Below are 24,064 nucleotides of genomic sequence, written 5' to 3'. Positions count from 1 at the left end.
GCCTCGAGTGGAGTCGGTCGCTCTCTCTTGCCAGGCCGCTTTCCACGCATCTCGGCTTCCCAACCATCACGATCGCCTCGCCTCGCCTCACCGCCGATCATGTCCTACTATTCAGGCTACTCTGCGGCAGGCTCCTCTTCATCGAATACGAGCTTCAAGGACAGGACCAACGAGCTACGCAGCTATGTACACCACTTCAAGGCAGCCAGCAGCGCTGCCAATCCAAATGGAGCAGCAGCTGCATCGTCCTCAGCCGCGGCAAAGAAGCAGCCAACAAAGGGAGAATTCGCAATAAAGGCTGCTGCAATTGGCAAGGACATCACAGATACGACAGCTAAGCTTGCGAGACTGGCACAGCGTGCGTAGCGTCGCCACGCCACACATTGAAGCATTCAGCCAGGCCTGAGGCGTCGAGCTGACTTGCAACCACTCCTTCCCCCTTCCCTCCAACGATAGTGGCCAAGAAGAAGTCCCTCTTCGACGATCGACCCGTCGAGATCAGCGAGCTGACCTACATCATCAAGCACGATCTAGCCGCCATCAATCGGCAGCTTGCAGACCTGCAAGCCCAATCCAAAGGCGCTCAGCAACAACAGCAGAAGAAAGGTCGACTCGAAGAGCACCGCAGTAACGTCGTCACACTCCTGCAAAGCAACTTGGCGAGTGCAACTACAGCATTTCAAGATGTACTCGAGGTCAGAACACAGAATATGAAGATGGCCAGGGATAGGACCGAGCAATTTGCCTACGGTGGGCAAGGAGGTGGACCTTCGGGAGGAATGCAGCAGCAAGGGGACAACTCAGGTGAGTCCGCGCTAGAGAGGTCATCTTACTTGAAGAGAGGAGCGCAAAGCTCACGCTCACACATTCTTAGTCCTTCGCTCTCGCCAACCTCCGTCCTCGCAAATCCTCCATCGACCAGATTCGCCCCTCTACAACCCAACGAGACAACGAGGAGCGGCTGCTGCAGCTGCGGGTCGCTCTCAGCCGGCATCAGCGGGAGCAGATGATGGATACGATCCAAAAGCCAAGGGTGGTCAAGTCGCGACGAGGGCAGGAGGATACCAAGCTTTGCCGCCGGATGACCGCTCTGGCGGGGCAGGAGGAGGGGGAGGAGGCGACGATTTCCTCGCGCTGGACATGGGTGGGGGAAGGTCTGACCAGTTCATGCAGATGCAGCTGATGGAGAATGGCGAGGTGAGTGTCGCAATTGCTCAAACCCCGCTTCGCAAAGAGCAGTCAGTCTCACCCCTCCCTCATACCTCCCTCTGCCCGACGCACACAGAACCAATACATGCAACAGCGCAGCACAGCAATCGAGTCGATCGAATCCACCATCTCGGAGCTCGGACAAATCTTCTCCCAGCTGGCTCACATGGTCGCCGAACAACGAGAGACGGTACAGCGGATCGACGACAATATCATGGATGTGGCGGATAATGTCTCTGGAGCTCAGAGGGAACTACTCAAGTACTACAACAGCGTGGCAAGTAATAGATGGTTGATGTTGAAGATCTTTGGGGTGAGTACGGGCAGGCTGGGAAAGAGGGGAGAGAGGGGAACAGATTGGGCTCACCTACTGAGTTTGCATTGGTGCCGACAGGTTCTGATCGTCTTCTTCCTGCTGTTCATCTTGGTGTCATGAGGGCAAGGACGATTGTCGTATCAGGAAGCGAGCTTGCAGCGTGCGTCTCCTCATTTTGGTGTCACGGTACGGTACGATGGACAAAGCCTCTCTTTCCCTCCTGTCAATGACGCATACCATCTTCACGCCACGCCACGGGACCCGGTGTCCATCGCAATTCTCACTCCTCTCGGTCAAGTCTGCAAAGAGCCTTCATTGCCATGCGGCACAAAAAGATAAGACTTAGATACAATCCTCTTCCTCCTGCCTCCCTCCCCTCACTATCCCTTACCGCATCACTCAACCTCATGGTATCCGGCCTGACGCATCTTGCCCAACTTCTGCCTCGCCTGCTGAAGAGCCCTCTCGGCCTCGAGGACCTTGACCTGTTGTTCCATCTCCTGCACCTTGAACTCATGCGCGGCCAATGTAGAGTAGTCAAACCCATCCCTACTGTCCTCCTCACCACGGATGGCTCGAACCTGACGTACGAGAGCCTTGCACGCATCCGTAACGGCCTTGGCTGCCCTCTCCAACCTGTCCTGGGTAGCAGACATGAACTCGGCCTTGACGCGCGAAGCGGCGACTAGCTGTGCCACGCTCGCCGACACCTCGTTGGCGCACACGATGAGCTGCTCGTAGCTGTGCGTCCCACTCAGCACGCCATCGGCCGCCTCGATGAGCATCGTGGTGGCAAAAGCACAGGCGCGCGCAGCGGAAACGAGTCCCTCGACCCATCGGTTGTTCTTCTTGTAGAACTGCTGGTTAGTAGACGTCCCACGACCCTTGGAGACAATCTCCTGCTGCGAGTCCGAAGCGGCTTTAATGAGCCCGGCGATGGCGCGGGTGATGGCGAGAGAGGCCTCGAGGATGGCGTCGTGCACTTTGAGGTCGACGCCTGTGCGCTGCTTGGGTGCAGAGAGGAGGGCTTGCAGCTGCTGCGTAGCCTTGTCGATGGCGGCGGCCGCGTTCATCATTTCGCGCTCGACGATGTCCCCGATATCTCCATTCGCATTCGCCAGGGCGCCATCGCTCTTGACCATGGTGCCGACCACGTCGGAGAGAGAACCAAAGGCCTCGCGAGCAGTCATGGCCTGGCGGGCAACGACGTCACGACGCTGGTTGGGCGTGACCGAGGCAAGGCGGTAGCTCTGCAGGCTGGAGAAGAAGCGCAACAGTGCATCCCCCGAGGTGCGACCAGTCCCCACCAGCTTTTCGACCGCATCGTCGCTCTGCGCCAGTCGGGTGATGCCCTTTGTCGATACGAGCACATCGCTGATCGTTTGGGCGAGCTGATTGGCCTTCTTGATCACCTCAACGTGTTCACCGCCAGTCTCGTGAGAAAGGTAGGCGCTGAACGTCGACGCGAACTCCGTCGCATCGTTGTTGCCCTTCTCGATCATCGACAGCACATACTCGGGCGTGGCGGTGTTGTTGCCGGAGGAAGAAGGAGATTCCAACTCGTAGATGGCATCGTCCACCTTCTCCACGCAGGCTTGCAGGATCGAATCAATGATAGCGTTGAGCTTCTTGGTGTTGTCCAAAATCAAAGTGTCAATCTGCGCATTGACCGCAGCATCATTGTCCGTCTGGCCGAGGGTCATGTCGTTCATCTGTTTGATGGTGGCGTCCATCCCCTCTTGCATGATCATGATCTCCGCATCCTTCTCCTCTCGCAGACGTGCAATCTCATCGTCCTTTGCCTGTAGCTGGCTGAGCAGGTCATCCGTATTGCCGCGCTTGCTGCTGAGCTCGTCCTCCAGCTCTGCAATCTGGCGATTCAGCGTGGCCATCATGGATGAGACCTCGGAGCTCTTGGCGCGGGTAGCATCCTCTGCACGCTCGTTGGCGAACATGAGGTCGCGCTTGAGACGCTCAAACTCCTCCTTCTGGCTCGCCTTGATCCTGTCCAGATCGAAGCGGGCGCGATCTCGCTCGCGAATCATGTCAGCCAGCTCAAGGTTCTTGGCCTTGACGTCGCGCTCCATTCGCTCCATCTTGTCGATGGCCTCCTGCGCCGAGCCGGCCTTGAGCTGCATCTGCTTGTACTTGGCCAGCATCTCCAAATGCTCAGTACGCAGCTGCGAGTAGAGTTTGGCGAGGGCCTCGTACTTGTTGCGCCAGAGCTGAACCTGGTCCTGCAGCTGGCGGAGCATGTCGTCCTTGCTTGCCAGCTGGGCATTGACGTTCTGCCCAATCGTTGCCAACTCCATCTCCAGCGCCTTGACTCGGCGGTCATACTGCTCGAGCATAAGTTGGTCCCGCTCATACTGCCCGCGCATTGCCAAAATCTCGCGCTCCAGCTCTGCTACTCGCCCGGAAGCCATCTGGTCCATCTGAGAGCGCATGAGCTGCTCCTGTGCCAGACGCTGCTGCTCTGCCTGAAGGCGTTGCTGCTCTTCGAAGTCCCGCTGCTGTTTCGCTTGCAGCTCGGCCTGCCTGCGCTTCTCTGCCTCCTCGGCATCCTTGAGTGCCTTCTGCTTGTCCTCGTATTCCTTCAGCATGCGAGCCTGCTCATCAATCTCAGACTGGGACGGGCCGCTCGGCGGGGTTGGCGGCTTCGGGCTGGCCTTGCGAGGCGGGAGGGAAGGCTCGTCTCGCGAGTCGAAGAGGTTCGGGGCGTCATGGTTGAGCTTGGGGACGTTGATGAGGCTGGTGAGGAACTTAAGGTTGGCGCACTCGTAGTAGAAGCGGCGCAAGGAGTGGTGTTGGGCATTGTAGCGGCCACGCAGAGGCTCGAGGGCGTCCATTGCATCTGTACGGCGATGCATGGCTCGCAGCATCGAGGTAAGGAACTTGTAGATGCCGTACGACCTGGCGCGAAGGCGAGGAGATGGCAGGTGAGCTTTGCGATTTTTGTCACCCAGGCTACGCTGCCGCACTCACTCCTTGACTAGCGGCACAAGCGCCGAGATACGGCATTCATTGTGGCCAGATCCACGAAAGTGAGCGAAGACGAGCTTCTGGAACTGCTCGATGCCATCTTGGAGGTTCATGAGGTCCATGATTGTCTCGTATCTGCACGCGGATGCGAGGGGGAGAGAAGAGTCAGCATGACGATGACGGCGGTGCAAGCTGTGATGCTTTTACTGACCCCTCATCAGGATTGTCAATGTTCTTGAGTGAGATGTACTCTTCGTATTCGAACAACCCATTGAACTCCTTGTGGTGACGATGGAAGCGCAGCTTCGCCAGGATGAATTGTACGTACGCCCTAATCAGCGGCGCATAGCCCTTCATACTGTCTCCTCCTACTGTACGAGCGCAAGTCTCAAACCAACCCATCTGAGCCTGAGCCTCGCGCAGCACGATTGGGTGGCCCTCTTGCAGTACCTTGTGGACGAGGATAAGCGCCTTGAAAGTCTGCACTTCATCGTTGAGGATGGGGAGGACACGCAGGCCAGTCCAGACTGATTGAGAGCTATGGTAGTCCCAGGTGTAGACCATACATTCTGAGCAGCGGTGGGAGAAGGTGCGAAGTCTCAGTCAATGCTGATGGTCAGCTGATTGGGAAGTGCTGCACTGCACTCACTCCTAACGTGCTTCTGCTTGGGAGCCGTCTCGTCTGCGTTCGTGGCCTTCTTGATGTTGTCATTGAGCTCCCTCTCTGCCTTTTCTCGGTCGACTGGCCGAGTCGGCAGGTGCATAGACTCGTCGAATCGTGGCCTGGCGGTGGATGAGGATAAGGTGAGGTGAGCGCACGGACGTAGGGAGAAGGGGGGTGATGCTGGGATTCACTCACATGGTGACGGCAGTGGCGGCACTCTACCGAGGCCCTAAGGAATGATCTGAATGGAGTAGTTGGGTAGTCGTCGATTTCAGTGGTCGTAAGCTGTCGTCAAGGCCGTCGCCGTCGCAGTCGCAGTGATGGAACGAATGGAGCGAAACGATGAGCCGGACGGATCAGTGGCCGCGACCGAGTGGCTTTGGCCTGCCTTACTTGCCTTGGGTGGAGACGGCGAGCGGGGCGGCGGCGGCGGCAGCGGTGCGTGCAGGCACGAGGTCAGAGCGGCTCAGCAGTCGAAGCACCGCCATGCCATACGCGCGTGGCTTGGCTTCAACACCTCCCGATTTGCAGCTGGGCTCCTCAAGAAGCGCTGGGCAAGCTAGCAATGGCTCTACCAACCTTGTGGTCCCTACTGGCAAGTCTGTGGCCGCTCATCAGGACGACAGCTTTGGCTCTGCTCCTTGCCGCGACCATATTGGGCGTCCGTCTATTCACCGTCCTGCCCTCGAGCTCAAGACAGCCACGCAGGCGCCGCTCGCCAGATGACAAGTGCCCAACCGCTCTCTTCTTAGGATCAGGAGGTCACACCACCGAGCTTCTACTGCTGCTGCGCTCCCTTGATCCACAACGATACGTGTCGCGGAGCTACTACATTTCATCAGGGGACGACTTCAGTCGAGCGAAAGCCATTGCGTTCGAGCAAGAGTGGGCTGGCGAGAAGGCCTCTGCCTATACCATCGTGGCCCTCCCTCGCGCTAGGGCCGTCCATCAATCATGGCTGTCCACGCCGCTGAGCACTATCCTCTGCTTCGTAGCATGCGCTCGACGACTCGTATTGCCTCATCTCAGCCGAAGTAGGGATCCCTCAATACCTGCTCCGCCAGAGCTCATCCTGATGAATGGTCCAGGCACATGCGTACCGCTCGTAGCCGCAGTCTACGTCAATAGGGTGAGCTGTCATGAATCAGAGCCATGTGAGATGAATGACTGATCGACCATCATCTGGTTCATCCACGCACAGATCTTATCTCTCCCCTCACCTCGCCTCATTTACGTCGAATCCTTTGCCCGTGTCAAGTCCCTCTCCCTCACCGCTCGCATTCTGCGGCCATTCGTCGACGATTTTGTCGTACAGTGGGAGGAGACGATGCAGGTCAAGAAGAGATCTTACGATGGTTCAGGCCATGGAGGAGGCGTGCAATGTAGGGGCTGGCTAGTCTAAACCTCCCCGCCGCCTGCTATGTCATGATGAATTCTCAGTCCTCACCGCAGTTCATTTGGTGAGGCAGAAATAGCATTCAATTTGTGTGTTGATTCAATAGGAGAGGAGAAAGGTCAAAGATCGACAAGAAGAAGAAGCTCAGAGCGCAGCAACGATATCACCACCTCGACCCAGCGAGGCCCGCGCTCCGACGCCAGCCCGGGGCAGTATTCATACTCAAGCCACGTCGGCCAAGCCGACGAGCTCGTCAAGCCTGATACCGCGGCGACGACGACCACTGTTGTAGAATTTGGCCTTGATAGCATCGTACTGCTTGCGGCAAAGCCCAATAACTTGGCCCTGCTCAAAGTTCTGAGGGAAGTAAGGAGCAGTCTTACGCGTGTACGGAAGCATGCGGATATTCTCCGTCTCGTAGGCCTCGTACCCATCTCCGGCATCCTTGACCCAGATGAGGAACTCGTCTTGGTCCTTGCGGTGCGTCTTGTAGACGAGCGGGCCCTGATTGTTCGTGTTGGGATCAATGGTGACGGGGTCGGACTTGTTGAGTGGGAGAATATCGCGCCAAGCGCCAAAGAGGCCATTGTCACTGATCTGGCCGCGCACGGCATACTTGTCCGCGTCGCTGCGGTAGAAGCGGACGTACGATGAGTTCTTGGCATTGTCCTTGGCGAAGTTGAGCTTGAACAGCGTCATGTCGCCTACGCCATTGGGGCCGTCGGTGAAGTAGAGGAAGGGCTTGTCGGCCGAGTGGAAGTCGGTAGTGTACGCGCCGTAGATGCGCTGAGTCTGGTCGCGGGCCGTTGCACCTGACCAGTGGATCTGTTGCAGTGAGAGAGCGGGCGTCAGCAAAGGGGAGGTGGAGCGGGTGAGGTTGAAGGTGTTCACGGCGAATGACAACACTCACCAGGACCTGCTTCTTGGCCGGGTCGCTGATGCACTCGGGCGCAAAGACGTGCAGGCTATCCTTGGGTGCAATAGGCAAGAGGTGAGGAGCCGACCACTCAGTAAGCAGATCATTCTTGGCCTCGAAGACGACGATGCCGGTGTAATTCTGGATGTAGGCCTGCCAACGTGGCAGGGCGAAGAGTCAGCGACGAAGCATGGCGGTAGAATAGGACGCGCGGCGCACTCACAGCCTGGTAGTCCTGAGGTGGGCTGATGAGCGACTGATTGTTGGCGATCAGGTACGTTTTGCCCGTGAACTCGTTCTTGCATATGAAGCTGTCACGAGCGGCCTGTTGACGAGCACCCAGACTCGATGGTCAGCACACCGTGGCACCATTTAAACTCACGACCACGTCTGCTCACCTTCGATCCCAAGTTGTTTCTCAGGATGGGCTTGGCGTGGTTTAGAGGCGAGAAGTTGAGAGGGTCATCGCCGTCACTGAGGTGCCAGTACACCTGCTCGTCGGTCGACGTGAAGTGGGTGAAGCTGAAGCGTGGGAAACGGAGAGAAGTCAGTCATGGGTACATGCGTGCGCGTGCACGGATCGCTTGCTCGCACTCACAGATAGCCAAACTGATCGTCCGACCTCAGGCCATTGTAGCTGTGGCTGTCCAGCATGAAGGGCTTCGCATCTGCATCGTTGAGCTTGACACCCGTGGGAATCTTTGTGCCAGAGGCAGGTGTGTTCTTGGAGGCAGGTGCGGCGGCAGGCGCGTGCTTGGCTGGCTTGTCAGCCGCAGCAGCGACACCTGCGCCGATAGCGAGGGCGAGGATGGCTTTGGTAGCGAGCATGGGTGAAGGCAGTGATAGGGATGAGTGCAAGGTTTGCAAAGGAGGGTGGGGTTCAAGGAGAGTTAAGGATGGGTTAGCGGGCGATGCGTCGTGATCATATATAGACGTGCGAGCGATGCTGCCACGGTCTCGACGGCCCGCGACCCACGAAGATTGACCGACGGGCGGCGATGCCATTGGTGACGGGCTCACGGCAACGGACGCGGCTGCCTTGCTATCAATGACGGCCCGCGTCAACCGGTGATCAGGGCACAGCCCCACGACGCTCTCACGACCCTCTCTTCCTGAGTGGAACGTTCTCTATTGCGCAGGCTGAGAGGGCTGCAGTAGTTGCGAATGCGAAAGCGGAGCGAATAGCGATAAAGGCGGCCGGAAATTGTGTTACATGATGGTTGTGCCCACGCCGGGACTTTGTACCGTACCTGGCACCGAGCACCGAGCAGCCACAATCGCTCGATTTTTGTCGCCCTTCATTTCGCCCTGTCTTGATCATTGAGCCCCGAGGAGCCGATCATCCTCTCCTTCACCGCCCTCCTCCGATTCAGACGGCGCGACGCCGGGCCTCGTTGCCCTCTCTCCGAAAACGGTAGTCGACAAGGGACTCATCGGCTGCATTTGCCCAGCCGCCGCCGCCGCACCCGCGAATGCATGCTCAGGCACGCTCGGAGATGGCGGCAAAGTTGCGAAGAGCGTAGCGGCCCTCGGGCTCAAGGCGGCCAGCTTGAGCTCACCGATGGACGCTCTCCGATGAGGGGAGAGGGAGCGTCGTGCTGCCAGCCCCTGTGCGTGCGACAGGCCTTGCAGGTTGGTCATGCTCTTCGAGGAAGTGAGGGAGGAGCGCGCGGGTACCCTTTCGTGCGCGAAACGTTCGCTGTTGGTCAGAGCTGAGCGGACCGCTTCCCGCGTATTTTGCGTCATGGTGGCGACGTCACGATCCTCAAAGACGTTCCGCGAGGGGGCGCGACCGTCCTGCTGCGTTGGAGCGTGAGGACTGGTGGTACCGCGGCTGCGTGCCGAGGAGGGGCGTGACCAGCCACGTTCACTGCTGTTGAACGCATTGATTGAGGAAAGCATCGCATCCAAGTCGTCCGAGACGTCGGTTGGGGGTGCTGGCGCCTCGGAGAGTTGCTCGTTGAAGGGCGGCTGAGTGGCCAGAGGCGATGGGCCGGGAGAGAAACCCAAACCGATGCCCTCCCCATCAGAGCCACTACGCCTGTTCTCTACGTCCTTGTCGCTCGGCTGGAAGCTCGTGGGTCGTGAGCTGTCCAGCTGCTGTTCGAGGTAGAAGGAGGGCGTCTCAGGTCCATACTCGCCGAGGCGCGAAAGATTGGATGTGGTACCAGAGTTGGATCCGCTTTGCAGCGGCTCATCGTAGAAGTGACTATACCGCCCATCCTCTTGGCTCCACCCATCGCTCGACTGATATGACATGGGGCGGACGTCCGAAACCGACTCATGCTTGACTTCTTGCGCGGGTGAGACATTCTCTACCCTAGCTACGGGCGTGTGGGAATGCTCCTCACTGACTGCCTGCTCAGGCTCATCTGTGGGAGTGAGGAGGCGCTCCGGCGTGACGGCAATGGAGGAAGCCGAGAAGCTCTGGCCGCGGATCATACGCGAGATAGAAGGCGGAACATTCTCCTCGCTCCCGCCGCCGCTGATGGACTGCGGAGAGAGACCGTCGATCGCACGGGGCAGATGGTGCATCGCAGGCGTGACGGCGGCTTCAGTGCTCGCATAGCTAACCGGGGTACCAGGAGGGAACGTCGACGAGGGTGCCGCCTCGTGACCGTATCCGTGGTCATTGGGTGGCGCCACAACGGTATGCTTCCAGAAATGTGACTCCTGTGGCGAGCTAGTTGCGCGAGATTGTTGCGAGTCGAGAGAGGTGCGATGCATGGTTGCTGGGCTGCTGAAAGTCGGGTCAAAGTCGACTACGCGCGGAGGAAGGGGCTGCACGGTTGTGTCTGGGTCCGAGCTGCGGGCAGCGGGCTCGGGCTTTGAATGTGAGGTGCGAGGAGACGAGGCGAGTTGACGATAGTGCTGCTGCTGCTCAGTGTGGTCTTCGTCCAGGGGTTGGGCTTCGCCGGGCTCGCCAAAGTCTCTCCTCTCATCGCGCAGCTCGGTAGCAATAGACGACGCAGAGCCCGGCGAGTCGTAGATGACGACAGATTGCTCATCGTGCTGCCCAGAGTGGCGGGAACGGGTAGGGGACTGCAGACCGTAGGATCGTGGTGCATGGCTCGAAGAATCAAGCGTTGAGTCGGCGTGGCTGTACGTCGGGGTGGAGCGTCCCATGCCGCGAGCACTGGCTTGGCTCGTGTCGTAGTCTGGCGTGACGTCGTCGCCAAAATCGGCCTCACCCTCCGTCTGAGCGTCCGTTTCTGCGCCGAGAGTGAAGGCGGATGAGGATGAAGCAGTCATGCCGCCAGCAGCTGTTTCTTCTGCGAATCTTTCTTCCTCGTCGTCGAGCTCTGCCGCGTGATGCTCGATGATGCTGGCTGCTCGACTTGACGGGGCAGCGGAAGCGCTGTCGCGAATCTCTGGTACTTCGTCTACCTCACTCGCCCCAGTTCCGTCCTCTCTGATAGACTCTATTGTGGGCGAATGGCGATCGCTGACTGGCGAGCGCTTGCCGAGGGAGGGCGATCTCGATGCCTCGCCGTCATTCAAAGGCTGCTCATCGTGATCAACCTGTTGCTGCGCCGTCACTCCCGGACTGCCATCTCCTGTTACGCTCTGCTTCTCAAGCGGTTGCTGCGGCGACTCCTCGAGACTTGCAAACCCACGCAGCGGCGAGCTGACGGGCGGGATGACTGTGCGTCCAGGCGGAAAGACGTAGCTTGCATCGAGGGACTTGCCCGACTCATTGCGAGGGGTGCGCTCCACCGTGGCTGGCGTAGCTGAGACCGATGCGAGGAATTGAGGCGAAGGAGCAACAGCCGTTGCCGGGCTAGAGAAGGGACGACGTCCAGCCGCGCTGCCTGTCTCTCTGATCTCCCGCTGCCTCAGCTGGTTGCCCTGCGTGGACCCACGATTCTTCTGGAGCCATCGAGGCGAAGGGGTTACGCTAGTAGACAGGGTACGCGCAGCGGCCAAGCTATCTCGGGAGGACATCTTCTTGCCGCCATTGTCGAGACGTAGCGCTGCTAGGGATGGAGAGCCGTGCCCGTTTCCTGAGGCGACGGGGGAGAGGAGCTCTAGTGCTCGTTCGAAATCTTCGAGGCCGCTGACTTCGGTCGAGTTGCTGCGTGTGCTGGCATCTCCGGGCGAGCGAGGGGGTTGAGGGGGCTTGAGGGCGGTTAGGTTGACGTTCGGTTGTTGCGGCTGTTCATGAGGGAGGGAGCTTGAGTTGGATGCGCCAGAGCTGGCCAGATTGCCAAGCTGAGGGGGCGCACCGCCGAATGCAGCCATGTCGTCAAGCGCGATTGGGCTGAGGAGTTGTGGCGCCGACGCTTGTCGAGAGACAGCGAGCGAGTTGCCGTACACTTGGGCTACTTGTGCTTGAGAAGAAGGAGCAGGCGCGGCTGCAGTGGCTGCCCAGAGCTCCATGACATCCTTGACATCGTCCTGGGGCGGCACAGCTGCCTCTCCATCGTCGACTTCGCTCTGACCGTCAAGGTCGTGCTGAATGTCTTCTTGCACGAACGCAGATCGATCCCGCAGCAAGTCAGGGCTCTGCGCCGTCCTCTGAATCCAGTCGGTGACATGGCCCGCGTCTCGCCCGCCAAGGAAGTGGCGTTGCGGCTGCTCTTCTAGGTCCACACCGTGATCATCAGCCGGAGGAGGTGGGGCATCACGTAGTGCCTGCCACATGCTCTCGTCCGAGTCGGGTACAATCTCGAATGGCTGACGCTGCATTGAGCTGCGCGGGTCAGTGCGTGCATCGCTGCGGACAGAAGCAGGGAAGTCGTCCTGAGTCTGGCGACGAAGCTCCATGCTGGCTTTGCTGACGTGGCGGGACACCGGCTTCGAGCGACGCTGTGTGCGGTCAGCATCGTCATCTATCTCCTCAATTTCCTCATCTTCGCCGTCCTCGTCTTCCTGTGCCGCATCCCTCTTCGTGTCCGCATCATCGCCGAGTAGCACAGAGTAGCCGGCGTAGGTAGCGTTTTCGGCGGGAATACTCTGCTGACTTGTAGCGTGAGCAAGAGGCTGGCTTTGCGAGTGTATGCTGCCGCCAGTCGGCCTCCAATGACGAGGCGATGAGGGCTGAGCCGGCTCGACGCCGCGGTCTACGACGCTGCTACGGCTGCCGAGTGTGTTGCGGCTGGCGCGACTGTCATGACTAGCGTGACGACTGCTCTTCTGCTGCTCTGAGGGCGTGACTGTGTGCGCTGGCGGTGAGGCATCATCTTCGCTCCTCTCTTGCAAATTGCCTCGTACAGGCGCAGAGATGATGCGCAGGTCCGGCTTGGCAGGCGTGAGACCCTTTGAAAGCTTGAGGCTCCTCGTCCTGCGCGCAGCTTGTGCACGATTGGGCGTGTCGCTGCTTGACTCTAAAGCCTCGCCTGCCCAGCCTGGCCACCATGCTGCCCTCTGCCTTTCCACGGTCCACTCGACTCGACCAACGATAGGGAGTGCAGCGGCCAACCTCGAGCCCGGTCGAGCACCGCTGTAGTCTGCCTCGCTGGTGGGGGGCAGCGGTGATGTTCGACCGACACTGCTGCCTGAGCTTGGGATACGGCGCGAAGCACTTCTCGATTGCGACGGAGGAAAAGCAGGCGAGCGAAGTTGACTCGACGCAGATCGAGCCTCATGCTGGAAGGAAGGGGAGCGAAAGGGTGAAGCAGGGAAGCGGCTGGAGGGCAGAGGCGAATCTTCGGAGTGTTGCTGTTGCTGTTGCTCCTCGTCGAAGTAGGCCGACCAGAGTGCCTGCCAAGATGCTTCGCCGATCCGTGGTCCCGAATTGCCCTCGGCGTCTTCACAGAGGTAGATGGCTAGGCCGCCGATGGAGGGAAGGCCGTACTCGCGAGCGATGGCGTAGAGTTGGCCGTTGAGAGTTGGGTACAAGGGAAGGAGGGTGCCACGACGGCTATGCTCGCGACTTGAGGAGGCGGAGAGGCTGCGAGGATGGCTCGGGAAGCTAGCGCAGGCAGATGGAGATAGAGGTCAGCTTGCAGCCCGGCATTCAGCCTTTCTGCCGCTCATACGCACTCCTCTGGCGGGATCACAGTAAGAAAATGACGTTGTGACGCTGTCGTGGGGGCACGATGCGAGGAGATGGCGCCGCTGAAATTGCGCTGCTCTCCACGTCGCGAAGCTCCGCCAAAGGGCACCGAAGAAGAGGTTGAAAGATCTCTAGTGCGAGGCCAGCTCGCTCCGGGACCATGGCTACCACGCCTCGACGAGGGGCCGGCCGCTGCTGACCCACCACCCCCAATGACGGGCGAGGCATCACGAGGGTGGAGAAGGTAAGAAGAAGAGGAAGAGGGCAGGTGTGGTTGGTAGCTCCATTGCTGCTGGTGATAGTCGTGGGTCGAGGACGGGGAGTCGTAGTCTTCGACCTCTGGTTGGAAGTTGGCAGCTAGCATCCTCGCGTGCAGACGGGCTACAGCGTCTTCATCGTGGGCTTCGACACGAGATGAGGACATGACAGCGGTGGTCTAAAGTCGGTCAAGGTTCATTGGCGGCCGGAGCGTAGGAGTGATAGGGTGAGGGCCGTTGTTGATGAGGTGGGCGTCGAGGGCGTCGAGTACGGGCTGCGGCTTGCGAGTTGCGGGATGAGATAGCCCCACTTCTTTCTTCGCTCAGCGAATCAACGAGTCAAGGGCGAGGGCAAGAGCAAAAAGGGCGCGGCGGGATTGAGCGCGTTGAAGGCCAGGGCAACTTCGTCCTTTGCCGTCCGTTGTGATGAAGTCGAAAGGGGCTTGAAGAGGTAAGGAGGGTGAAGTCGAAAGCAAAGAAGGGGCAGCGGCGAAGTGGTAAGGATGGCAAGGTACGGATGTCAAGGGTGACTGACCATCGGCGAGGACAACGGACACGACGAGCGGCGATGCGGCGAGCACGGGCAACGGGGACGTCAGAAAAAAGGCCTCCCGCGTCTTGGCCGGCCACGCGGGCTGGAGGGACGCGGGCAGGCTGGCTGGCTGGCCGGCTGAGAGCCTGAGCCTGAGCTGCACGTCAGGCGTGAGTGAGCGTCGCGAGGGTCCACCTGAGCAGCGAGCTAACGGCGAGCGACGACGCACGCTCAGGATCGTGCCGTACGATGAGTGAGTTCTCGCAAGCAAGGCAAGCAAGGCATGGTAGGGGTAGAGGCACGGCATGGCAATGCATTGTATCAAAGACGCGACGGAATTGATGCTGGTCGCCATCATATTGTGGTTGTTGTTGTTGTTGTTGTTGTTCTGCTCCTCAGACCGCTCACCCCTCGATGTCGCCTCGCCAAGCCCGAGCTTAGTTGGACCCTGGCTTGCTTGCTTGCTGACCGGGTTGACGGACTGCCTGGCTTGGATGGGGTCTGTCGCGTCGGCGCCCCCTTTGCTCACCAAGCCTCGCGTGCGAGAGACAATTCACGCCGGGCACGACAGCTGCCGGGCCCATTTCGAGCGCGTACCACGGTGGAAGAGAGAGAGGTACAAAGTTGGCACGACGACAACAGTGATCAGAGGAGCTTGAAGCTTGACGCGATGATGGTGGTGTGGTGCTGGTGACAAGTGGGGCTGTTGCCGCCCGCTGCGCTGTGCCAAGTCGTAACTAGCTCGCCGCTGCGCTGTATGCTCCCTTTTTTAGGCTCGACAGCGCCCGCGAGGCGCGTCGTCGTTCTCATCGTCAGTTGGAGGCGTACGATGGAGGGGGCCCGCCGACGGACATTGGTGCATTGGCGGCAGCGGGGACGATCACGTCGTTGTCCAAGAGTGGTTGCTGGCTGTGGACCTGTCCCACCTCCGTTGGCTTGCGAGCTTGGCCTGCCACGGTCGCAGGATTGCTTGAGCCATTGCGGGCGGCGACAGGATGGCTTGAAGCGCTGTAGGGTTGTCTAGGCCTCGTGGGGGTGATGGCAAGATCACCAGGCGTGATGGTCACGTAGTAGTCGGCTTGACCGTGACTAGCGTCAGAGGCTGAACGAGGCGCCGCTGAGGTTCTGAAAATCCTCGCCTCGTAGTCTTGAGCTATTTCATGCTCTTCGTCTTTATAGCGACGAAGAATGCAGCACTTGATAGGACAGCAGACCGCGATGAGTATGCTGCCTGCGGCGGCCGCGGCTACGAGGATGGCGAACATGTAGATTGGGGACCACATGATGGGCGAGATGATGGCAGAAAGGTGCTTCTGGTTTTGGTACGTGAGGGGATGAGAGGAGGGTTGTTGCGCCTTCCAGGCGCCGCTCGTCGTCTTATGGGCAGCATACTTTGCTACCGTAGTGGTAGCCCCCGAACCCAACAGCATCCGTGAGTGACACCGCTCAGACACTGAGACGGGGGTTGCACAGAAAGGCGAGCAGATACAGAGTGGGACCTCAAGCCTGTAGATGCACCAGTCATCATATTCAGTACAGTATCAGGCTGTCGTCTCTGCCGTCTCGCAAGCTTATTGAAGACGGCCAGCACAAGCGGCCCCCGTACCCATTGCGGCGAGCAGGAGGTGTTGTCGTTCGAGCCCCTCTGCTCGATTCCGCGCCTCGTTCCGCTCACGCTGCGTTCGTCTCACTCCCGCTCGTGCCGGCGGCCTTTTAAGCTGGGATGATGTTACCGCGGTGCTTCGCCGCATTCTCGATGACTTGATATACCCAGCTTCTCGTCTCACTTGCTAGTCCCTTCATCATCTTCTCTCGCTCATGTACAACTTCACCGGTGTCGCTCCCGTCCACCGCGCCTTGTGCGGCGTGAGGCTGGACAATTCCCTCTCCTTTGCCTCTCCCTCGCCGTACAATCTGCCTCCCACCTGCTTCAACGATGTCGTGCTGGTCCCTTTGGCTTCATGGATCTTCTACATTGCGCTGCTAGCGTGGATCATAGCTGCTGCTCGAGTTCGTAGCAGCGCAAGCCCGGTCGCACCACTGCAGCGATATCGACAACGGTCGGGTGTTGGAGCTGGCAAGGGAAGAGGCCATCTAGCAAGGACCAAGACGGCGGGGGTCGTCATCTATACGCTGCTCATCATTGCGTCGCTTCTCATGAGTGAGTACGCTAGGCAGACATCATCATGTGACCCCAAGAAGATACTGACTCCTCTTCTCGGCGTACGCACAGATATCCTGGAAATCGTCCGTCTTGCTCTCGTCAAGCCCAACACGCGCGGAGTAGGCCTGCTCCCCTTCACTCTTGCCTCGATCCTCATCGTCCTCATCATCATCCACATCCCGCTTTCGACACGAATGCGTCCCTGGACAAGCGCAGCTACGCTCCTCTTCTGGTGCGCCTCCATCGCAATGACGAGCGTGAAACTCCGGGTCCTCGCACTCATGATGGAGCCTGAGCCAAGGTACGGCAGCGAGTACCTCGATTCGTGAGTGCAAGACCATGCGCGTGACAGTCAGGAAGAGCCCGAAGCTGATCGCTTCTCCATCATTTCCCGCGCACAGCGACCAGCAGATTGACGTCGGCGTCATTGTGGGCCTGTATGCAATATTCGTCATCGTGGAGGTCATCAGGATGCCCATGGCCTGGCGGGAGGCGAGGCGCCCTCAAGCTGGTGGGGCAGGCGAGGAGGACAAGGGGTCGGTATAGCGTTGATGTGATCGATAATGCCCCGTCTGATCTCTACGATGCGCTGCGATAATTCTGTCTCGACTATACCACGAATGGATTGCAATTCCACCCCTCTCTCTCTGCGTGCATACAGCTGCGTGTCGTCGTCTACTTGTAGAAGCGCTCGAATGCGGGGGCGAGGAGCCAGGGGGCTGATGGCGAATGCGAAGAAAGTGCGGCGATAGTCAGCTCAGAGACGATGCCATTCTCGACGCCTCCCTCACGCACCGACGTAGAGGGTGACGGCACCAATGATGAACGAGTTGAGCGTCCTGTTGGCGGCAGCGCTAGCGCGAGCCTTCTCCTCGGCGGATGGCGGTGGGGGTGGGCCTGCCCGTGCGAGAGATGCGTGAGCAACAATGCCCCTGCTGCCATTGGTCTCGCACCTGCTCACCTCCAAACATGATGTGCGAGTTGTGATGAAAGGTGTGGACAGAGGAAGTCGCCGTCGTTGTGGAGTCGTCCTCGTCGCTGCCTCGCAGTGAGATGAGATTTTCAAGCTGCTCGCCCCGTCCGACGACGGGCGGACCGGGAGCGAGGCAAGTGATCGAGGGCAAGCAATGAACCGGCGCCGCTTCGTGTGCCTGACTTTAAGCTTCCCATTTGCTGCCACGAGCGATCCTCCGGACCTGCGAATACCAAGACCATCTCTTCTTGATCATCATCGTCGATCCACTCGCACAGCAGTCGCGCTCGCCATGCCTCCGGCAAAGAAGCGCAAGTCCCCCTACGACCGCTTCACCGATGCGTCGCCTACGGCTATCAGTGCTGGGTTCGCAGCCGCGATGAACATCGGTCCTCAGCCTAGGGGCATACAGGGAGGCACAATGGCAGCTCCTAGCTCGAGCAATTTAGGCTCCTCATCAGGAGATATGGGCGTCGATCCGTTTGGTCAGCAAGGCGCAGACTGGCTGCAGAGCCTTCAAAACGTCTCCGGCGTTGCGAGCGGGAACGGATTTGGAGAGGAGGATGAGGGGGAGGGAGATGACGATGAGCCGGATACGCCATCTACGAGTGCGGCAAAGGGCAATGCTGCGAGAGGAGGAGTAGGAGCAAAGCGTAGACGAGGAGGCGGGCAAGCCGGCTCGAAGCGTGGGAAGGCAGCAGCGTCGTCGAAGGAGGCGCCCTCAACGGCGGCAGACGATGACGACGAAGCTGCGCAGCATCGCAAGGAGCAGAACCGTCTCGCCCAGCGAGAATTTCGACAACGACGGCAGCAATACGTTCGCGCCCTAGAAGGCCGTATCGAGCTACTCTCATCAGATCACGACGACCAAGTCGACCGCCTCCGTCATGCCCTACGTGGCCTCCTTGCAGAGAACAACACCCTACGCTCCATGGTGGGCTCCCTGGCGCGCTTCATCGGTGAAGGTCTGCTCGGTGGGCCACTACAGCAGAACGGTATCTCGCGCCAGCAGCTGGAGGAAATGATCAACGGTCGCAGCGAGAAGACGATGACGGATGCATGGCAGAATTGGCCGGGAGCGAAGGAGTGCGAGGCACTGAGGCAGATTAGGATGGAGGCCAACATTCCCGCCGATGGACTTCCGGAGATGAGGAACAGCAGTCCAGGGGCGATGGGCGCTGGAGCGGGCGGCTCCGCAAAGAAGTCAAGAAAGAGTACGGGAGGCGCGGCGGGAGCAGGAACGGCTGCCGGTACGAGCTCGACGACGGATGACAACACTGCGGGACCTTCTCAGCAGCCCTCAGCAAGTGGCGCAGCCAGCGCGAATGCCTTCGCCGAGCCCTTCCTCGCTCCATACATCAACGCTTCAACGGCCAGCATGCCCTCCTCCTCGACGGCAGCGCCAAGCTTCGCCGGCAATACCCCCTTCAATGGCGGCGCACCGTTCAGCCCCTTCCCTTTCGCCGGTGGCAGCGATCAGCCCGATGCTGCTCTCCTCGCAAGCCTGTTCGGTCCCGCGTCTGTGACATCACAAAGCGGTGCATGGCCGGCTCCCACTCCCTCCACCTTAGATACCAACAGCCGGGACGGCCCCTCTCTGGGCAACGGCTCAACGATCACTGGTAACGGCTCCACCTCTGCGCTTCCCAGTAGCGATTCGCCCGCCACAACACCACGTACAGCATTGCAAAATAGTGCTCACACCTTCCTTCAGTCGCTGCGTCACCTCGATGAGCAAGATCGCTCAGGCTTAGCCCGCGTACAGTCCATCGCCGACCAGTTGAACCACCTGCGTGCCTCGCAGGGTCGAAGGGACCTCATCTCCCTCTTCGGCGACGCGGCCACCGCCTCCGCCTCGCCTCGCGGTGGTAGCGGCGCCAACACGAATGACTCGACCATCGCTCCCGCTTCACTCGCGGACGATGGTGGCTCTCCTCAGACCGAGGAGGAGATGTCCCGCATGACATCAGCATTCATCCAGACTGCCTACCACATGGCCAACTATCGCCGCAACGCGTCTTATCGTCTGCCCTCCATCCTGCGTCCCACTGACCTCCAGCTCACCCGCCCCCATGACCCGATTATCGATGGCGTCCCCCTCTCCGGTCTCCGTGACGCCTTGATCGAGCAACACGCACAGGGTCGTGTGGACCTGGACGAGGTCTTGTTCTATCTGCTTTGCAGCACCAAGATGGCCGAAGGGGACGTCCTACGCCAGGAGACTTGGATGCTTGACCACGGCTTCGTTTTAAGATTCCCAAGTCTGGCCACAAGCGATGTGCTTGATGCGACGAATCGCTGGAGGAAGGTGACGCACGACTTGGAGCCGCTGAGCAAGGAAGATGTACTGCAGCTTGCGGGGAAGGGGCGGAGAGCTGGAATGGTGGGACGGGAGAAGGGTACGGCTGCGAAGAGTGGGACAGGAGGGGTAGCTGGCGATGGTGCAGGAGTTAGTAGCGCTGAAGCTAATGCTTCCGGGTCGGGATCGCCTGCGATGACCAGGTAAGGACTTTACTGATTGTAGCCCTGCAATGCACAAAGCAAGCAATCGATGTACTATATCTTTGAGCTCGCGACGTGGATGATATGCTGTGTCTACCTTTCCCGAGGGCCGCTCGGTCCTTGTCTACTCGTCGTCAAGGAGACCCGCGCAGGTGGACGACAGGGAAGAACTGCAGAGTGTCAACGATGGGATTCCAAGCACACCAGCAGTGGCGGCAATCTACGAGCAGGATGGGGTCGACAGACGAAGGCAGTAGCGTGGAAGGGCAGGAACGAAAGCAAATACGACGACGCAATGGCAGTGACAGACGGGTCCGGGCTAGGGAGAGTCCTTAAGCAACGAGCACAGACGCTGCTGCGAGTACAAGAGCGCCAACAACAGCAACGCTGCCACCGACGTTGCGAGAGGCACCGGAGGTGGAGAGGTTGGAGCTAGAGCTCGACGACTGGGACGATCCTGACGATGACTGGGACGAAGCAGCTGACGATGATCCGGTCTGCTCTGAGTCATCGGCCGAGGACGTCGAGCTGGCCACCTTGGTCTGCATCGACGCCTGCGAAGCAGAGGCGCTCGACGAGGGGGACGATGAGGACCCCGATGCTGAGCTGCTTCCACTGGTGCTGTCACTACCACCCGTCGTCGCCTGCACATTGCCCACCAATTTTCCCTTGCCCCAAGGAATCTTTGACCCGTCAGTCTGGGTCTTGTGCTCCTCTGGCTCGGTGTTGCCGTTGGCGTCGGCGATGGTCCAACGGGTGGTCCAGGTGGGACTGGTACCGTCTGCCAATGTGTACTGGTAGAAGTAGATGGCCGAGTTGGGCGAGACTTCCGGGCACGGGTACGAGACGGACGTCTTGGTGGTTGAAGTTCCGTCCAACCCAGTCGCGACGGTTGCGAGCTTCGTCATGGCGAAGTTGCTGCCGGTCATGACTGCACAGGAGGACAGGAGAGATTGAACGTTAGTCAAATGCGGTTTTGCGAGTCGGCAGAATGCGCGGATGCTCACGATCAATCGTGAAGTTGGTCCACTTGCCAGAGGTGTCTGGCGTCCACTCCGTAGTGCACTGAGAGCCTTGACGGAAGACGTCGCCAGGACCAGGAGCGGTGGGCGTGACACCGTCTGCTCGCTCATTGAGGGGCACGACGGACGCTGAGGCGAGCGCAGCAGAGAGAAGAGTAGCCGCAGTGGCGAGGCGAGTGGTAGAGGTGAGCATGCTGGGTGTTGAGTTGAGGTTGCTGCGAATGAGCGTGAGTAAAGAGCGTGGTTGATAGCTAGAGGCTATGAGGGCTGCTAGATGAGTGAGGTGGGATCGACCAGCGATCAGAACTTTGGATGAGGGGGTTGATAGGGGTGGATGGGTGAGAGAGGGGTTGGAGGGTAAGATGGGATGGGAGACGAGATGTAGGTTTGACCAGTGAGCCGAACAACGTCAACGGAACTCAGTCGACACGCGACCTCAATCTGCAAAGGGCAAGCAACAGCAAAGCCTCGAATCGAGAATCCCAACCGTAGCTGCAGCGGCGGGCTCATGCTTGCTAGCAAACAACCACAGCCTGACTGGGGCTGCCCTTTGCCTTTGCTTTGCCGGCGTACGGTCGAACGAAAGAAGGAGAGGAGGCGAGGAGTCGAGACGTCGCGAAGTCGGGTCTGCTGCAATGCAGATGGGCTGCTGCAGGAGACCAAAGAAGCGCTCGCGCTCTAGTGCTTGGTGCTTGGTGTTGATTTCGCTCGCGCCCCTCGAGTCCGACGACACACATTCCAGCGGCGCTGGTCGACTTGACACAGTCGACTCAGGCCGGGCGTGGTCGTGCATGTGCGAGCAAGCAAGCACCAGCGAAGCGTGGATGAAGTACGACGAAGAAGACCAGCCGGGCAAGGAAATGAGATGACAGATCCAAGAGAAGCGTACGTACTGGGCAGCGATCGACGATGACGCCAAGGAGCTGCTTCCCGCTGCCAGACAGCAGACTAGCGCAGCAAGGCCTGAGGTGTTGCTCTGGGTTTCGGAATCCGCTGCCACGCGGCGCCGCGTAGAGTTGGACAGCGCAACGGGCGGTCAAGGATGCTAGCTAGCGTGCACCACCTTGAGCAATCTCACGTCACGGAGGCGGTCGATCTATCTCTATTATCGTCGAGTGCTAATGTATTGCCATTAGAACTTCCCTCCCGCGCACACTCAAGGCTCGTCAGGGTAAAGCATCAACTCCGGCCTGACCAGCTCATCGAACTTCTCCTCGCTCAACGCTCCCAACTCAACCGTGGCCTGCTTCAACGTCTTTCCCTCCTTGTGCGCCTTCTTCGCGCACTTGGCAACCGTGTCGTACCCCAGGTGCGAGTTCAGGATTGTGGCCAGCATGAGTGACTCGTTGAGGAGCGTGTGGATGCGCTCACGGTTGGCCTCGATGCCCACGACGCAGTTCTTGGTGAAGGAGCGGGCTCCGTCAGCGAGGAGTCGGATCGACTGGAGGAGGTTCTTGATCAGAACGGGCTTGAAAACGTTGAGCTCGAACTGACCATACGATCCGGCGACAGAGATGGTCGTGTTGTTGCCCATGACCTGGGCTGCCACCATAGTCAAGGCCTCGCACTGAGTCGGGTTGACCTTGCCCGGCATGATGGAGGATCCAGGCTCGTTCTCTGGCAGGGAGAGCTCACCGAGACCACAGCGTGGGCCTGACCCGAGGTAGCGGATGTCGTTGGCAATCTTCATGAAGGAGACCGCGACCGTGTTCATGGCGCCCGAAGCCTCGACAATGGCATCGTGTGCTGCGAGGGCCTCAAACTTGTTAGGGGCAGTCTGGAACTCAACACGCGTAATCTTGGAGATCTCGGCGGCGACCTTGACGTCGAAGCCCCTGCGCGGTGCGAGAGGAGAAAGAGGACAAAGGAGTCAGTGAAGATGCTCAGACCGCCAGACCTGCTTCTCGCACCCACTTCTTGGTGTTGAGGCCGGTGCCCACCGCGGTACCACCCTGAGCAAGGAGACGCAGACGCGGGAGAACGCCCTTGACACGCTCAATGCCATTCTCGACCTGCTTGACGTAGCCGCTGAACTCCTGACCGAGGGTGAGCGGAGTAGCGTCCTGCAGATGAGTCCTTCCGATCTTGATGATGTCGTCGAACTCAGCCCTCTTCTTGTCAAGCGCAGCGTGGAGCTCCTCGAGCGCAGGGATGAGCTGCTGCGAGATCTGGAGCACAGCCGAGACGTGCATGGCCGTAGGGAAGGTGTCGTTGCTGCTCTGGCTCATGTTGACGTGGTCGTTGGGGTGCACAGGCTTCTTCGATCCAAGCTCACCGCCCAGGATCTCAATGGCGCGGTTGGAGATGACCTCGTTGACGTTCATGTTGCTCTGCGTGCCTGACCCAGTCTGGAAGACGACGAGGGGGAAGTGGGACTCGAGCTTGCCCGAGATGACTTCGTCGGCTGCCTGGCTGATGGCGCCTGCCACCTTGGCGTCGAGGCCGTACGTCTGATTGACGTGGGCTGCCGCCTTCTTGAGGACACCGAAGGCCTGGATGAGCGGGAGGGGCATGCGCTCCTGAGGTCCGCCAATGTCGAAGTTCTGGAGAGATCGCTGCGTCTGAGCTCCCCAGTAGCGGTCGGCGGGGACCTGGAGGGGGCCAAAGGTGTCGGCCTCTTCGCGGTATTGGCTCTGCGGGAGGGGGGCGCGAGAGGGTAGTGTGAGCGGGCGCAGGACTGGGTATATGCGGTCGAGATAAACTCACCATGGCTCTGATCGATGTCGAGAAGTTGCGAGGAGTACTGCGGAGAGCTGTAGCAGTAGCTGCGGCGGCCTGATGTGGGGAATGTGGGGTAATGAGAGTCAGTTGGAATGAATCCGGCTAGGCTGGCCACGACGCTCCGCCTCTCATCTCCGTCAGTGCCGAGACCAACTTGAACCTCACATGAGAGGCGGGAGCGGCCTTGAGCCCGATCATTTGGTCGACGCTGCTACTTACCCTACGAGAAGGACCAGCCACTGCTACTGAGCGGGAAAGGACGAGACGAGCGGCCATGATGCAGCGTAGGTGATGATCAAGAAGGAGAGAAGGCAAGATATCGCTCCTTCGCAGCCTTCCAGGGCCACCAAAATCAGCCCACCGCCCCCTTCATGCAACCTTCGCGACGTCCACTCTATCCGCCCGGTCCCAT

The 24,064-nt window shown here is 59.5% G+C and overlaps 11 protein-coding genes across 11 annotated transcripts; 4 read left to right on the top strand and 7 right to left on the bottom strand.

Moving 5' to 3' along the window:
• Positions 1–52: 52 nt before the first annotated feature.
• BDZ90DRAFT_252917 (t-SNARE) lies at positions 53–1,871 on the top strand. The gene is made up of 5 exons (XM_025507776.1): positions 53–358; positions 457–804; positions 875–1,197; positions 1,286–1,522; positions 1,604–1,871. The coding sequence occupies exons 1-5, from the start codon at positions 100–102 to the stop codon at positions 1,643–1,645; spliced, it is 1,209 nt and encodes a 402-aa protein (XP_025361610.1). The 5' UTR covers positions 53–99; the 3' UTR covers positions 1,646–1,871.
• Positions 1,814–5,518, bottom strand: BDZ90DRAFT_232575 (ANTH-domain-containing protein). Its single transcript, XM_025506307.1, has 5 exons — positions 5,367–5,518; positions 5,157–5,290; positions 4,719–5,076; positions 4,511–4,642; positions 1,814–4,438 (listed from the first exon to the last, which is right to left on the bottom strand). Coding segments are annotated over exons 1-5 (3,144 nt in total). The 5' UTR covers positions 5,369–5,518; the 3' UTR covers positions 1,814–1,920.
• Positions 5,519–5,799: 281 nt separating this feature from the next.
• On the top strand, positions 5,800–6,489 carry BDZ90DRAFT_213128 (oligosaccharide biosynthesis protein Alg14 like protein; the record flags this gene model as incomplete). The annotated part of the gene is made up of 2 exons (XM_025504156.1): positions 5,800–6,300; positions 6,373–6,489. Coding segments are annotated over 2 exons (618 nt in total), but the record flags the coding sequence as incomplete, so codon positions are not given.
• Positions 6,490–6,789: 300 nt separating this feature from the next.
• BDZ90DRAFT_227304 (hypothetical protein) lies at positions 6,790–8,311 on the bottom strand (the record flags this gene model as incomplete). Its single annotated transcript, XM_025504750.1, has 5 exons — positions 6,790–7,392; positions 7,478–7,636; positions 7,707–7,808; positions 7,882–8,005; positions 8,082–8,311. The coding sequence occupies 5 exons, from the start codon at positions 8,309–8,311 to the stop codon at positions 6,790–6,792; spliced, it is 1,218 nt and encodes a 405-aa protein (XP_025361607.1).
• Positions 8,312–8,592: 281 nt separating this feature from the next.
• BDZ90DRAFT_232574 (hypothetical protein) lies at positions 8,593–14,292 on the bottom strand. The gene is made up of 2 exons (XM_025506306.1): positions 13,469–14,292; positions 8,593–13,397 (listed from the first exon to the last, which is right to left on the bottom strand). Exons 1-2 carry the CDS (start codon positions 13,903–13,905, stop codon positions 8,801–8,803), a joined length of 5,034 nt encoding a protein of 1,677 aa, XP_025361606.1. The 5' UTR covers positions 13,906–14,292; the 3' UTR covers positions 8,593–8,800.
• A 790-nt stretch (positions 14,293–15,082) lies between these two features.
• On the bottom strand, positions 15,083–15,553 carry BDZ90DRAFT_227302 (hypothetical protein; the record flags this gene model as incomplete). The annotated part of the gene is made up of 1 exon (XM_025504749.1): positions 15,083–15,553. One exon carries the CDS (start codon positions 15,551–15,553, stop codon positions 15,083–15,085), a length of 471 nt encoding a protein of 156 aa, XP_025361605.1.
• A 452-nt stretch (positions 15,554–16,005) lies between these two features.
• Positions 16,006–17,093, top strand: BDZ90DRAFT_232571 (hypothetical protein). The gene is made up of 3 exons (XM_025506305.1): positions 16,006–16,431; positions 16,504–16,759; positions 16,836–17,093. The coding sequence occupies exons 1-3, from the start codon at positions 16,089–16,091 to the stop codon at positions 16,978–16,980; spliced, it is 744 nt and encodes a 247-aa protein (XP_025361604.1). The 5' UTR covers positions 16,006–16,088; the 3' UTR covers positions 16,981–17,093.
• A 16-nt stretch (positions 17,094–17,109) lies between these two features.
• Positions 17,110–17,405, bottom strand: BDZ90DRAFT_260671 (hypothetical protein; the record flags this gene model as incomplete). The annotated part of the gene is made up of 3 exons (XM_025508280.1): positions 17,110–17,153; positions 17,230–17,331; positions 17,396–17,405. 3 exons carry the CDS (start codon positions 17,403–17,405, stop codon positions 17,110–17,112), a joined length of 156 nt encoding a protein of 51 aa, XP_025361603.1.
• Positions 17,406–17,593: 188 nt separating this feature from the next.
• BDZ90DRAFT_232569 (hypothetical protein) lies at positions 17,594–19,961 on the top strand. Its single transcript, XM_025506304.1, has one exon. The coding sequence runs from the start codon at positions 17,700–17,702 to the stop codon at positions 19,911–19,913; it is 2,214 nt and encodes a 737-aa protein (XP_025361602.1). The 5' UTR covers positions 17,594–17,699; the 3' UTR covers positions 19,914–19,961.
• BDZ90DRAFT_252906 (hypothetical protein) lies at positions 19,932–21,557 on the bottom strand. Its single transcript, XM_025507775.1, has 2 exons — positions 20,917–21,557; positions 19,932–20,840 (listed from the first exon to the last, which is right to left on the bottom strand). Exons 1-2 carry the CDS (start codon positions 21,122–21,124, stop codon positions 20,242–20,244), a joined length of 807 nt encoding a protein of 268 aa, XP_025361601.1. The 5' UTR covers positions 21,125–21,557; the 3' UTR covers positions 19,932–20,241.
• Positions 21,558–22,019: 462 nt separating this feature from the next.
• On the bottom strand, positions 22,020–23,976 carry BDZ90DRAFT_232567 (fumarate hydratase). The gene is made up of 4 exons (XM_025506303.1): positions 23,872–23,976; positions 23,638–23,706; positions 22,846–23,564; positions 22,020–22,766 (listed from the first exon to the last, which is right to left on the bottom strand). Exons 1-4 carry the CDS (start codon positions 23,926–23,928, stop codon positions 22,088–22,090), a joined length of 1,524 nt encoding a protein of 507 aa, XP_025361600.1. The 5' UTR covers positions 23,929–23,976; the 3' UTR covers positions 22,020–22,087.
• Between the last annotated feature and the right edge of the window lie 88 nt (positions 23,977–24,064).

This window comes from Jaminaea rosea (genome assembly GCF_003144245.1).
Source record: "Jaminaea rosea strain MCA 5214 unplaced genomic scaffold BDZ90scaffold_8, whole genome shotgun sequence".
Lineage (NCBI taxonomy): Eukaryota > Fungi > Basidiomycota > Exobasidiomycetes > Microstromatales > Jaminaea > Jaminaea rosea.
Note: the sequence above shows the minus strand (reverse complement) of the source record. Positions and strands in the feature narration are given on the sequence as shown.